Here is a 14508-nt window from a genome sequence, read left to right as displayed (position 1 = left end):
CGGCGGGGGTGCGGGCGGCGGGGGTCCCGGCAGCCTTAACTCCTTCGCGCCGGGGCTCCGCCGAGCGTCAGAGCAACCGGGGATGAAGGGGGGAGCCCCGGGGCCGGCGCCCTCAACCCGAGGGAAGCTCTGCCTGCAGCAGGCGATGGGTAAATGTGCGCCTACAGGTCTGAGACGGCTGCAGGGGATCCCTGCAGGCGTGAGGGTGCACAGGGCTGTCCGTGGGGAGTCTGGGGCTTTTATCATCTTTCTGGGAAGTCTTTCTCTGAAACGGAGCGGTAGAACGGCCCTGGGAATACCATTCCTGTATGGCCAACGTGTGCCAATGGCAGGTGTACTCTTTTTGAGCTCAAATTGCTAATGACAGCTCACCCCAGCCACAGCACCAGGCTGGGGGCGGTCTGTGACTGGGACTGGGCAAAACGGAGCTCTTCAACCCAGTGTGCAATACCGAGGCATGTGGTTTCTCTGATCTGTGAAGTATCTGGTGCAGTTCCTGCTCCAGTCTTAAAGAGAACAGAATTAACCTGAACAATTGTTTCCATGGTGAAGTGTGTTATTTTGAGATCCTATTTATGGATAAAAGTTTGCAGCCTTTTCTCAGGCAAGCTCCTGTTGATGTCAGTGAGCGGTACCCTGGTTAAGGCCTGCTGGAGTTCTCTGTATGAGATCGCATTTTCATTCTTTTATGGCACATTAATGATGTCTGCAAAGGTTGTCTTGTGCCTGTAAACTTACTCTTGCATTGTGGTGTTTAGCTTTAATGTTCAAGGAGAGAAGCGTGACTCAAGCAGTCATAGTTTATTTCCTGTCCCTCATTTTTTGGGAAAACATGGGAAATAACCTGCTGTTCTTGTTGTGGTGGTTGCTGGTATTTGGGCTCCTGTAGCCAGTGTGCTGTGGCAATGGGGGTGAAGATTCTCACCAGCCCCTTTTCTTTTCCAGCTGTTCTCCTTTCATTTACACACAGAGGATGTGCCAATCCATGCTCTGCACTGAGCAGACAAGCGAAGAAGTTTCATAAGAGGGTAAAAGCAAAAATGTATTCCATGCCTGCAGGTGGGTGTGAAAGGCAAATCTGTATTTGGACTCCAAATCATCGAAAAGACTTTTCAGAGCTGCAACAGGTTGCAAGTGTTGCCGTACCAACACATAGTCTTGTCCTAACCCTGTTAGGAAAGATTTCCAGGGTTCCTGCTGAATCAGAGATACAAGGGACTCATTGGTACCCCTGTGAGAGGGGGGGGCTACAGGCAGCAGAGGTGGCCAGGAGGGTTTCTGGGAGTAGAGAAGCTGTGAGCAGAGGAGGCTTGTGCCTGACTATCAGCACCGAATTCCAGGAAATTATTTTGGGCTGTGTGGGGCATCTGGCAGTGGTTAGTACCCATCAGTGGTCTATCCTTTAAGTAAAAAAATTCCCCTTTTGTTAGCCTTGCTGCTGGGTTATTCCAAGCAAAACGCCAAGAGTTGAGGAGCTGTAGCAAGGCTTTGCTACTGCCAAATATGTAACTATTATTGGGGAGAGTTGTTAATGTGTGAAGGCCACTTACAATTGCATTTACTGTATCAGCCTCGCTTGTTCTGAAATCACGAGTCTGTCTCGAAAATCATTAGCAGACACCATTAAATATTACTCAAGAGGGCTTTGTTTGCCTCCCTTTCACACTCGATTGCTTCATTCTGGAAGAGCAGGGAGGTTAGGGTGCTTCTCTGGTAAAATGAACTGAGAAACTCACATCATGATGTAATTTCAGAAACTGGCAAAAACCCTACTATTAGTTATATTTTATTATTGTACTGCCTAAAGGCCAATTAAGAGTGCGCCTGTGATCATTAGGTACAGTAAAACACAGGGTAGTAACCAGTCCCTACTCTACAAAGTCTTACTATCAATAAGTGTCTGGTGGGAAGTATGCAAAGCAAGTTGTGTGACTGCTGAAAGGGCAGGAAGAGTTGTGTTAATTCTCTGCTTTTGTTTCTCACTATTTTGTGGATATACAGGTAGAGGGTGTTAGGAGAGGGGTTATATGTGATTTAGCTGAAATCAAGCAATTACTTTTTTGCCAGTGATAGACCTTGACAAGAAATTCTGTCCTTTATCTAGTCAAATAGAGGGGGAAAAGGATCAGCGATGCTTGGGTCCCAGGGTGTGGCAGGTGTGCCTTGCACTAGACTAAAGTGTAAAGGTGATACTGATGGGCAAGTATGGACATGGCTAGGGTGCATTTTCCACCCTTCTGTCTGGGTTTTCACTTGTTCTCTGTTGAGGCTCAGCTATAGCAAACACTTTCTCAAGAGTAAGTAGCCAAGGTACAGTTAAGGTGCCACCTCATCATTTCACCCTTGCTGTGCTGCCAGCAATGCATTCCCAGCTTCCATCTTACCTACCTAAGCCCCAGAGTGTAGCACCTGACAGACTCTGTGCAGAGGCTCTGTATTTCTCTTCATCTTGCGGTATTCAGAGAGGGCTGCAGTCCTTTCGACCTTATGTCCTGAACTAACACAGTGGAGTAAAAATATTTCTTCTCTCCTTCTCAAAACTGACATTTAGGTTCCTGCGTGTCCTCTTTCAAGCACATAAATATTGATGGAAAAAGAGAAAAATCCCTTGCTGGGTGTAATAATATGGCTTTTGGACTAAAGGATTCATCTATATATTAACACCTGGAAACACACAAGTTCCCCCAATGCTGTTGCATTCAGCTCTTTTGACAGTTAGTTATTAGAAATTATGGGATTGATTCCCATTTCCATAAAAGCTTGTTGGAGTGCTTTAGAAGTATAAGCACCCTTCAAATGGGTATAACACACATTTATATCCTTATTAAATTCCCTTACTGTTGATAGAACCATGTGAAATGGCTTTTGTGTAAATGAGTATCTCAGCTATATGGTCTCCTAAAGAAAGATGTGTTGGTGGTAAAAAATTCAGAAAACGCCTCCTGTCCATTTCAATCGAGATAGTCTTACAAGAAAGTGTGGTGATGCATGACTTACAAATGCCTATTATCTATGTGCAGGATAGTCGTATGTACAGGATGTGCACTAATGCTGATAGCGTTTTCTACCCACCTTCAAGCAATCTCTGTAACAAGAAAGTGTCATGGAAACATGTTAGCATAAAGAATAAAACTGTTTATGCTTTGCTTTAGCAAAACCAATTGAGTTTACAGAAAACTTTAAAGAAGTTGGAGGTAAAATTCCTAGATCTGGAGCATAGGCCTCTTCTGACTCATCTGGAATAGGATTTTAGGAAGAGAGATTTATTTTTCCTTCAACAAAAAGAAAACCTGCCCATCAGTGACCGCACCTGGTGATTCCAAGCTGATTTTTCAGAGCTCAGCTTGACACAAAACATTGCCCCACCCTAAAGAAGTGTTATCGGTGGAGCTTCTTTAGGTGAAGAAAGCACCTTTCTTTCCAGTTATCAGGCAGACAACAGCTGAGCTGCTACAGTTATTAGAAACATGATTTGAAATTATTTTCCAGCTAAGTCTAGTGTATTAGCAAAGCTGCACTGTATAAAACATGACTGCAGGTCATCATCTCTTTATCCAGGTGCTCTCTTCCCTCTGCCGCAAAATCTGCTTTTATTCCCAGGCTTTGGTAAGTGCTGGACACAGGCAATGGCTGTGGTTCCACTGCTTCCATGGGAACAGAAAGCACACTGCGTAAGCGGGGACCTGTGCTTTATCACTGAAACCCCTTGCAACAGCAGGATGAAATAATTTGGGAAAGAATTAGAACTGGCTGAGAGACAGTGGGTCTGTGGCTGTGCGGATCCACTGGTCAGACAGTGGCACTGGGGGGTTTGTAGCAAGTTTAGCCAGAGGCTGCAGCAGCAGCTGCAGTTGCAGTTACCGTTGCTTAGTAGCCTAAGAAAACCAGCTTTCCCCTGGTTGCCGCACAATTTCTCTGCTCAGAGGTGATTTCTGGGACTCTGTGCATGGATCAGTGTTAACTCTTTCATATTATAGAGGGGGATTTTTTGGTTTTGTTTTGCCCACTGAGCATGGAATAGATGATGTGAACTCAGCATATTAAAACGGTAATCCTCTTCTGGAGAAAGAGTGGCATATGGGAACTGGGCTCTGCTGTGTGGAACTGACAGATGATTTTTGTTCTGCTTTACTTGCCATATGAGAATTCAGAAATGCAGCAGTGTGTGTATGTGTATATATATTCTTTTTTTTCCCCCGGTCCCTCAGGAAAATGTCTGGCTGGGGGCATTTGCTGTGTGTATTGAATTCACATGTTATTCCGTAAGTAAATCTGCCTTAAGCAAGTGAGCGGACATTGCTTGTTTTACAGTCATCCACTTAAAAGATTGTTGTGGTCATAAGACAGATACATTTTTACAAATATTTCATGAACAGGCTTTCTAGTCTTTGATGCAACTACTTCAATACAGTCTGTTACTTGGAGAAAAGAAAATGGTGGCTCTCAGGACAAAGTCCATGTCAGTATCTTTTCTAGCATCTTAACAAGGTAGCCTACACATAAACCTGGTAAATGTGATGAAAGTGAAAAATGATAGGATATAACAAAATTGGATAGCTGAATGATATCAAGGGCATCCCCTTAATTATTAACATATGCATTAGCTTTTCACAAGTGCAAGATTATTTTTTCCTTACTTTCTCATGTCAGGGCAAAATTTTCCTCTCTGACCCATCTGTAGCTCCCCTGTGAGCAGCACATAGCACTCTTGGATAGATGGCATGTGACAGCGCTGGGAGATTCCTAGTGGAACAAGTTCAAAACATATGAAAGACATCCACAGTGCAGATGGGAGAGTTAAATTCTGCTTTGAAGTTGTAATTACATCAAGCAATTGTTTCTCCACTATGTCTAATAATCTCCTGTTGCTGTAAAGCTCTGTCTTCTAATGTCTTTTCTTTGGCTACTAGATATAGGTCACAGCTTTAAAGTAGCAGATGATTCTGAATGATTCCTGGCTTTCCTGCTGCCTTGTACACTGCAGTGTTTGGTCTAGAAAATGAATTTTGAATGTTTTGCATGAGTCTCGCAAGGATCATTCTTCTGAATCCATGGCTTTAAATACTAACTATGAACACGTCTACACAGTCTTTTGCAGACATATATGCCTGTGCTTTCTGGCCTTAGGTGAGTTTTGGGTTGCAGGCTAGGCGGCTGTGGAAGCACAATGCTGTACTGTGGTTTGTACGAACTGCTTCCCCGTAAGTCAGATTTAGCACTGGGCTGAGTGGTTATGGGGCTTTTAGTGAAGCTGTGGTATGGCTGGCTGATGTGGAATATGGGAAAAGGAGTTTATGTATGTTATATTTTATGCCCAATATGCTTTTCTTTTGATGCTAGTAATGGCATATTCTTGGTTACCTGCATATATCTGGACTTAAGATCTTGGCTACAGGCATGAAGGCATGAAAATGTCAGAATGTGAAAATTCCAGACTGTTTCTGGGATGTCAATGGCTCTTTAAAGCACTTTGTGTAGATATCAATAAAAGCACAAATCTGGACTTTTATGTGGTGACCTGTCACAGAGACTTTGCTTGAAGCTGGGCAAGTTACTTATCACCAGCTAATTAAACATCAGCCATTTGGTGCATGAGCTGAGGCAGAGGTCGAGTGAGAAACTGCAATCATGCAATTAACAGTAGTACCCATTTGTCTAAATGGAAATGCAGAAGTCCCAGCAGGAAGCCTGTTTGCAGTTTGTATGAAATACAGTGTCAGAAAAGGGCTGATGTACCTGTCTGACATTTTGAGGAGTACTGCTACAATAGCCTGTTGATATTAATCCATCCCTTTCTAACCAGTGCACGCATTTGCATCTGGACTTAGTTTTGCCATTTCCAAGACTGATGTCATGTTTTTCCATCTTAAATAACCTCCTTCTCAAAAATATTTTTCTTAAAGTAATGTGCATAAACACAATATTATTCATACATTTAAATGAAAAATGTATGCTTCAAATTCTGTGAACAAGACAAACTGCGTGCATGGCTTTGAGAAGGAAATTTAGCAAGTGAATGGTAAAAACACAAGATGGTGACTTATAGGAGCTGACAGGAAAAGTGTCTAAAATACTAAAATATGTATTTTTCAGAGTGTTCTTAGATGTTCCAAATTTACAAGAGGCAAAAACATTTTATTTATGCAATACTGAAGTCCAATGTTAACTTTCCCACAAGAACATCAATTATTTTGGAAGTCTATAGTCATAGTGCTGTTGGTTGTCAAGGGCACAATTTAGGTGGCCTCGGGACTGAAGAAACTCCTGTTCCCCACCGTTAAATACTCATTTTCACTGTTAGTTATTAAAACCAAGGCACAAGAACCTACCTTATGTGTACATATGCACATTAATATGTTTTTTTGTACTTATGAGGTCTTATGGGTTAGATGCAATGTAGCAATTGAATGAAAGCATGTCAGCTAAAAATGACTGCAATTCCACAATAGCACCCAATATATATTGGCATTAACTATTTATACTGTATAGCACCAAAGAACTCTATCACTGCACTAACAGAAAAGGAAAAATAATGAAATGTGTCTTTTATTATTTGTATAACATTTTCCTTGAAAAAATTCTACATCATCAGGCAGCAGAAATACTCATTATCAATAAATATTATACAGAAATAGCACAGCTCAAGAATCAGTCTATCATCTTATTAGACTAAAAGTGGAAAAAACTGATCTGTGAATAAGATGAGTAGATGTAGCTTGATTGTAAAAACTAGTTGAATATTCACGGAGAGAAGTTCTTTATAAAATCAATACTTGGGCAAAAATATAAGAGGCTATGCAATAATTTTGTATCTTGGTTGAGTAACGTGAGTCTGAAGAGCTCTCACATGGCTTTCAGCCCTTTTGTGATCATACTTAGAAAGCTATTAAAATCAACCATTTCTAAATTAAATGTGGAAAAGGTTGTTAACAGCGGGAATGTAGATGCAAGCAGTCAATAGATATTCACCATAGAAAGGGAATGGTAACTGAGTAATTATTACTTGATATAGATAAAGATATAACTGTACAGTTTGCATTATCACTAGTGAAAATAACCGAGGATTTAGCGCTTGATGTTAAAAAATTATGTCTAGCAACAATGCCTGCATAGCAGAGGTATGCCAAATAGGCATGCTTCTTAGACGTACCCTGATGCTCTGGATAGTTTCTAGCACAGGACATAAAATGGCAGTGACAGAAATGGATATTTAGCTCTCCCAATAGTTAAAGCTATAGTGCTCAATCTTCTTCCAATGACATGAGAAGTTGCAAATTGCAGTCCTTCTCCTGTCATATGATGGAATCCACTGTACATATATTTTACCATCTGTCTGCAGGCATTCAGAAGCTGCAGTGCTTCCCAGGAGTGTGGCTTTACCACACACACGGGGATCAGTAATACTGCTCATGCACAGCAGGTGTAGTCTTATGGAGCGTAGTTGTGCACACAGTTAATTGGATGCACTTCAGTTTCTATACATTCCCAATGAATAAAAGCCTGTGCAGGTAGAATCTTTATTCTATACCAAATAATTTGTTTCTATGTGACAAGTTCATTGTTTGTAGAAACTTCTGAACTTCTGTCTGACAGAAGTATATTGCTGAAGTTCAGAGTGCAAACCCCGAACAGAGGTGTTACACCCATGCACCTGTTGTTCCAAACACTGTAAGCCCATATTTTCTGCCACTTCAATTTTTCTAATACAGCTGCTCCTGCCTTTGAAACTGAAAGGAATGTGTTTTTCAAGAAATAGTAATGATTGTCTGTATTACTGTTGATTGCTGATATTTTGGTCTCTGAAATAATTGAGCTTTTTTTTCTCCTTTTTTCTATTATTTAAATTATCTATTCTATTGTTTCAAATATTTTAGTAAAAAGCAGCAAATGAGACCTTACATAAAAAGGAGCTGCATACAGTTTGCAAAATGTTACTGGGCAGTAAGGAATGAGTTTCCATTAGTGTTCAAATAAAAAGTTAGTCCTTTGCTTATGTAGAGGACACAAAGTGGAGGGGTTGATAGGCATTCAAAATTATGCAAATTCAAGTGTAGCGGTTCTGAACCAGTTCTTCACAACAACATCTGTGTGACATTGTTATAGTCAAACTGGTTCTAGAGGAAGTTATTTGGCTCCATGAGTTTGGATTTGGAATTTCCTTAAAGTGAGTCAAAATGTCCTTTTGTTGAGCTGAACATTCCCAGGGTGGGCAGGCCGATATCAAGCTTTGCTCTCTATTCTTATGTATACATTTGCCCGTGTAGAATTACGCTTCTGCAGAGAAGTACGTGAACTCATAACACACATACAGTTTGTTTATTTTTACCTAAAATGTGGCTTCAGTGGAAATACTGTATAGTTCACAATACCACAGGGTTCAAATTCTCTGCAATATTGTGATCACTCTCAGCCTAATGAAGTCAACTGGAAGTGGAAGACTTCAGTGATAAGTATACTGGGCTTGCTTTCAATCTGGGTAAGCAGAGAACTCTGGTATTTCATGTTCAGTATTGGGGTTATTATGGTTATTCATCTAAATTACTGATTTAGCTTATCACAGTAAATGAGTACCTCCTAATTTAAGATATTTGTCCTTAAAGTATCCCTATTTTGTAACTGAGGAAATAAAATATGAAAGACTAAGACCTTAAGAAGATCTTAGCTTTGCTGGAATAGCTGTTTGACTAGATATACCTAGCATAGTTGGACTGGTATGAGCTCAATAAGGATTCAGTGATATTGATAGAAAAATTCTCTTTATGGCTTTTCACTTTGAGAATAGGAATACATTCTCCTAGTTATAAGACTTACTTTGTTGCAGTATAAAATACAACTGTCTTTAAGGCTTCTGAAGTGAAAAATCACACTTTCCTCAACATAGTTACACAATCAAATTTTGTAAGCTGTGCCATGGCAATTTGCCTGAAGGGAAGCTGAGAGCTGAACTAGTATGTTTTGAGTCTTGCCAGTGCCTTAAACCACTCACCAAGCTTCCATTTCTTCATGTGCCAAGAACTAAGGGCAAAGAATAATAAAACACAGACTGAATGAATTCTCTTAATAACTGAAGGAAAATTATCATAAGTAATGGCGACAGTAATAATGAGAAGATATCCACCATGTAAGGGGGTGATTTGACTTGGTGCAATTCTTCATTTTCCCAGACCGGAATATCTTAAACACGTTAAAGCCATTATGACTTTTCACTGAGTTTTAAAGATTGTAACTATTAGGCATAACTTGCAGAAAAAATGGAAATGCTTGTTAGTAACTTGAGCGTTGCGGGCCTGTTCTGGTTTCAGCTGAGGTAGAGTTATTTATTTTTTTTCTAATGGTTGCTGTGTTTTCAGATTTGGTATGAAAGGACTGACAATAATGCGTATTGTTTTAGTTGTTGCTAAGTGATGTTTATACTACTCAAGGACTTTATTCTGCTTCCCAGAGAAGATGGGAAGGAGCATAGACAGAACAGTAGAATGGCCAATGGAATATTCTGTACCATAGACATCATGCTTGGTATGCAAATGGGGGTTGGGCAGGGAGGGGAAATCCATGATCTCTGCTCCAGCTGGGCTGGGTAACCAATTCACCACGTGGTGAGAGTGACTTATGTCTTGTGTATTCTTTTACCATTATTGTTATTGTTGTTATTATTATTATTTCCCTTTCTGTTATTGGTCTATTAAACTATCTGTCTCAACCCATGAGGTTTTTTTCCCTTTCCCCTCCTTTTCTCCCTCTTCTCCCTACCCTTTGTGGTGGGAGGGTAGGGAGTAGGGGTGAGCAACTGGGGTTAAACCGCAACAGGGCCATATTGCACTTACAGGTGTGCCTGTACATTATGTGTTTGAGAGTTAAATGGGTGGCATTTTCTATGATTATACTCATTCAGTGGCTTGGTGTTTTTTTTTGTTTTGTTTTAAAAATTCAATTACTGATAATTAATTCCTTTAAGTAAATAGACTGCTTTAATAAATAGATATTTCTACACATGCTTGGAAGCATATGCATACTAGGATATATAATTTCCAAGTTGTCAACTCTGCATCTAAATTCAGTCTGTCTTCTGGTACATACCTACAAAAATCTGCAGATTTTTCAGATGGCATTTGGGAGTAGGCAGTTATTGCTGATGGTCCCAGATTCAGTCCCCAGATAACTGTCCTGCAACAGCTTGTTATGTTTGCAGAATGTGTGGAAAATATAAGCTGATTTTGCAATAGGGCAAGCAGAAGTGGAGGCTGTATATCTGCTTGAGCTTTGTGCAGCTCTGCGTAGTGTGGCAGGAAGTTCTTGTTCTGTGATGCTGCTCCAGTAAACACCAATGATATAATAAAAAGAAATCGGGAAGAGCAGAGAATTAGACATATTTGATGACTTAATGAATGCTTTTAGCTTCATGTTCTTCCATTTAGCACATGGCTTTCCCTGGGTGGTTGTTCCTGAATTTGACACAATCTAGAAAGACAATATTTACATATAAAATCTGGGGAAATTAGGGCTCGAAGTGCTACCTAAGATAAATCAAAGTAGCTTAAGAGTACCTCAACTTTGTTGCCTGCAACAATACCCTCTGGAAGCATTCAGGAACACCAAATATTTGAAGTGCTCTAGTAACCATAGCTTCTGCAGGACTCTGCCTTGTTGACTGGCTGGTGGAGAGTTCTGCTGGCCTTACATGTGGGTTCCTTAGTGTGTCCCTCAGACTACTGACATGTTTTCAGAGGGCATTCTGACATCTTTCTTATGGTTCTGTGATATTATACAGAAGTCATAAAGTCCCAAATAAGGGCCAAAGGCTTTACTCATATAACTTGAGAAGAGTTAGTCTTTGTCTTTGATTTTGTAGATGTATATACTGAATATAACACCTGCATTGACTACATGGGGCCAGCATCATTTCATGCAGTTGTAAACTTTGCCTAAGTGGAAGGGTTGAGGACAGATTCTGTTGATGTTATGGTCTATTCTTTCTGGAATGACAATAAACAATTTAATTTGTATGGAAAGCCAATACTATATAATTGCAGACATAGTTACAGGTAAATACTGCCTGAAGTTTTGCTATATTATACATTTGCATGAAAGAAAACGGAGGCCAAAGTCATCGCCTTTCACATCCCATAGTTGAGCTGTAAGAGAATGCAACTTGCCCAATACATAATTAAATGCATTATAAGGCATATACTGGCTGGCTTGCCTCTTTGCAGTGTGGTACATGGGTAGTTTTAAATAATTATGTGCAAGTATGTAATACAAACCCACATTGATTTGTTTATTCTTTGGGCAGCTCAAATTCTTCAACTAGGCTTGTGCCTGTAGCCTGACTAGATAGATACATGGATTTGCTTGCAGGATTTTTATTTTGTTTAATTGAAACAAGGACCTCTGAGAAGAAAGACGAAAACGGGATTCCTACTCTGAACTTAGAAATTTAGATAGTTTTTCCAGGCAAACTCAAGTCTTACAATAGCTTTAAATAATTCAACTTTGATAACTTTAATCATTATGTAAAAAGATCCATTCATGCTTTAATAATTCAGTAACATAAATGGTGATGTTTTCCACATTTTTCCAAGATCCTGTTTGTATTACAGCCCTTTTAATTAAGGTTTTATCCATAAATTCTTCAATGACTTAGTCATTTAGATTGGATTGAAACTTATACCTCATTTGTTTCATAGCTGAAATTTAGCAGTTTGGATATTTTAATGCCCCAGCAACTCTGAATAAATCAACTTTTCCAAGTTCTCTGTGGTCCAGTGATTACAGAAAAGCTTAACGCTAAATTAAATCACATTGACTTACTGTTTCTTCACCTGGTAGAATAGCTCAAAGTGTCTCTACAACCTCAAAACCTCAGAAAAAAATCTTTTGCAACTTGGACATGTGAAGGGGCTCCGCACAGGCTCTCCAGTCAGTCTTAGTATAATTGTATTCACATGGGAACAGACAAGAAAGCAGAAAGCCTTAATTCTATTCCACCAAACTGTATCTAGAATGGAAATTAAACTGAATGTAGACGTACACAATCAATTGACAAACAAGAGCAGTGTCTACATCCAGGAATGTTCTGCAGTGCGTCTCTAAGACCAAACAGATGTAAAGTGCTGAAAGTCTTTCAGGTACATGAAGGAAACAGATGTGTAACAGATATGTTGCTTTTCTGAATGCTTTCAGTTACAAGAATCTTGTCCTGCAGTATTTTCTAAAAGAAATTCAATTCCTCCAAGTAAATAATGTCTTCTTAAAACTGTAAGAATTCTTTATTTTCCAGAAATTCATTCATTACTTCATTTCTTGTCAGCAGTGGGAGTAAAATTGAAGCCACCTCTTTGGTGAATTTGAATGAATGAATGCCTCATCTACCCTGTCAGGCCTGCTGAAGGCTTCATCCTGTACCATGTGAGCTTCTCCCCTCTATCTGCCTTCTCACTCTGTTTAGAAGGGCTTGAAGGCAATAAGCAATTTGGGAACTTGGACTTGATGTCTCTTGATATCAAGAGTTTTTATCATAGAGAAGTACAGGATGGCACCCATTTCATCATACATGTGGCATTAGCAGTGTAAGGAGGACAGATACTTAGGAAAGATCATCTGAACTGATTTGAAAGGGGAGATGCTGCGTAGCCCAGCAAAATTCAGCTGCCATTCCCGGGGAGTTCCAACCTGAGGAGAGGCTTTATGAGTTAGGTGTTGAGATCTACAAAGGGGGAGAATCTCCTTTTGAACTACATGGAAGAAAAGAAGAAAATGTCTTCCATGGAAGGCATTACTTTAAATTTTACTGAAATATTACTTTTAAAAGCCCATAGCATTTAAAACGCTAGGATCTGAAATTAATACGCAGCTTGATTAGACACCAGAAGTTGTTTAAAATCTCTTCTCACTGTGAACAAATGTATGTCACCCTGCTGAATTCAGTACCCCTGAATTGCACTGAAATAGAATTATTTATATTGTCAATCTAACTCAAGTTAAAAATCCAACTGTTGGATTTTGAAAGAAGAAAAAGCCTTACAAATATTTTCTTAATTCCAGATTTATCCAAATATAAAATAGCATAGTTTTCTTAATCTTTCCCAAGATTCCATTTATGTTGATTGAGGGATTTATTTGTTTGGGATTTAAAAGACTTTGATAACAGACCATCAATATAAGCACTTATTTAGTAGAATGTAATTTTCATGTGTTTTTCATTACTATTATTTGCCTTCCTGCCCTGGCAGAATGCTTTCCAGACACAAATTCTAATGATAAATAGAGAACTGTGACCAATGACAAATTGGACGTGTCTAAAAAGAGGGAAAATATATGAAGGAGGTGATATTTTTGTTACTGCTTAATACTTAATTTTACTGTTCTTTGAATGGGCTCATCTATCTCTCTAATGGCAATAATTTATTCCTACTATTTTTTCTGCATCTAATACACCACTTTGGCAACAGAAAAGTCTGCAATTTTGATGCAAAATTCTACACTTAATAGATAATAATTAAATAAGATTGTAGGAATATTTCCTTTCATTCACCGTTGAATCAAGTTCAGATAGTCTGACCTGCTGTTAGAAGATCCTAATAGTTATGAAGTTCACTATGGTAGAAGTAGGGCAAGTAATCAGCAAAACTTTCTTATTTACATGCATGCCACTTGATGAATATGCAGATGAACCATATCACCATCTTGCATATCAGATGGAAATTGTTTGTGATTCTCCGATGTGATCAGCTAGTTTGTTTATGGTGCAAAAGCAAAATTAAAAGCAATGACTGCACCTATCATCTTAATTAAACAGGTTGAAATGCTACATTTTTAATCAGTGTGATGTCAAGATTATGACCACTGTTAAGAGTATAGAAAGTATTAACACCTTCCCAGGAGTTAAAGTGTATCCATTAATCTGGTAATGGATTGGTGGCTGAACCAGTGAACGTGGATTTTGTCTTGGGATATAGTTGTAAGGTTTGGAGATTTGAGGAAGGATGTGACTCCAGAAGCAGGTATCACTGCCCATAATACGGGCTACGTGTTTCTGTAATGTTCTTGCTACACATTTTTGTGTGTTGTACTTTTATTTTATGCTCTCCAGATGCTTGTGCATCTCTTGTTCATGTCTCTTTCATATCATGTCCCCATTTTCCTTGCATTTCGCTGTCCCAGTTCTATCACTCCATTTTCTACACACCTTTTCTTTCTTTTCTTCTATCTTCACATCTTGTTCACTCCCTCCTACGTAGTTTCTTACTTTTCTTGTCTCGTCCCCCATCCTCCCTTCTTTATCCTTTTCTCTCATTCAGCTCTTTCAGTCTTTCAGCCTAAACCATGACAGTCTTCCATTTTAATCTTCTCACCCTCTTTTATTTACATTTGCCATATCTATTTCCAAACTCCCTGCCTCTTTCTCCACAGTGTTCCACTTCTTCGCTTTCCCCTGTCATACTGTCTTCAGGGTATTGCCAGCCAACCAGCCTTGCTTTGGGCAATAGTTAATTGAGACAGTAAGCAGAA

General features: G+C 39.4%; 1 protein-coding gene across 1 annotated transcript in view; it reads right to left on the bottom strand.

Moving 5' to 3' along the window:
* The window catches only part of LOC104286333 (lipid phosphate phosphatase-related protein type 4), a 45437-nt gene extending 31171 nt beyond the window's left edge, over window positions 1–14266 (bottom strand). The window contains exon 1 of the mRNA XM_009884910.1: window positions 14186–14266. Within this exon, the coding sequence (XP_009883212.1) occupies window positions 14186–14266 (81 nt within the window). The remainder of the gene's footprint in view (window positions 1–14185) is intronic.
* Window positions 14267–14508: the final 242 nt, after the last annotated feature.

Source organism: Charadrius vociferus, unplaced genomic scaffold (assembly GCF_000708025.1).
Source record: "Charadrius vociferus isolate BGI_N301 unplaced genomic scaffold, ASM70802v2 scaffold163, whole genome shotgun sequence".
NCBI lineage: Eukaryota > Metazoa > Chordata > Aves > Charadriiformes > Charadriidae > Charadrius > Charadrius vociferus.
The sequence above is the reverse complement of the archived record's forward strand: the minus strand, read 5'-3'. Positions and strand labels throughout refer to the sequence as shown.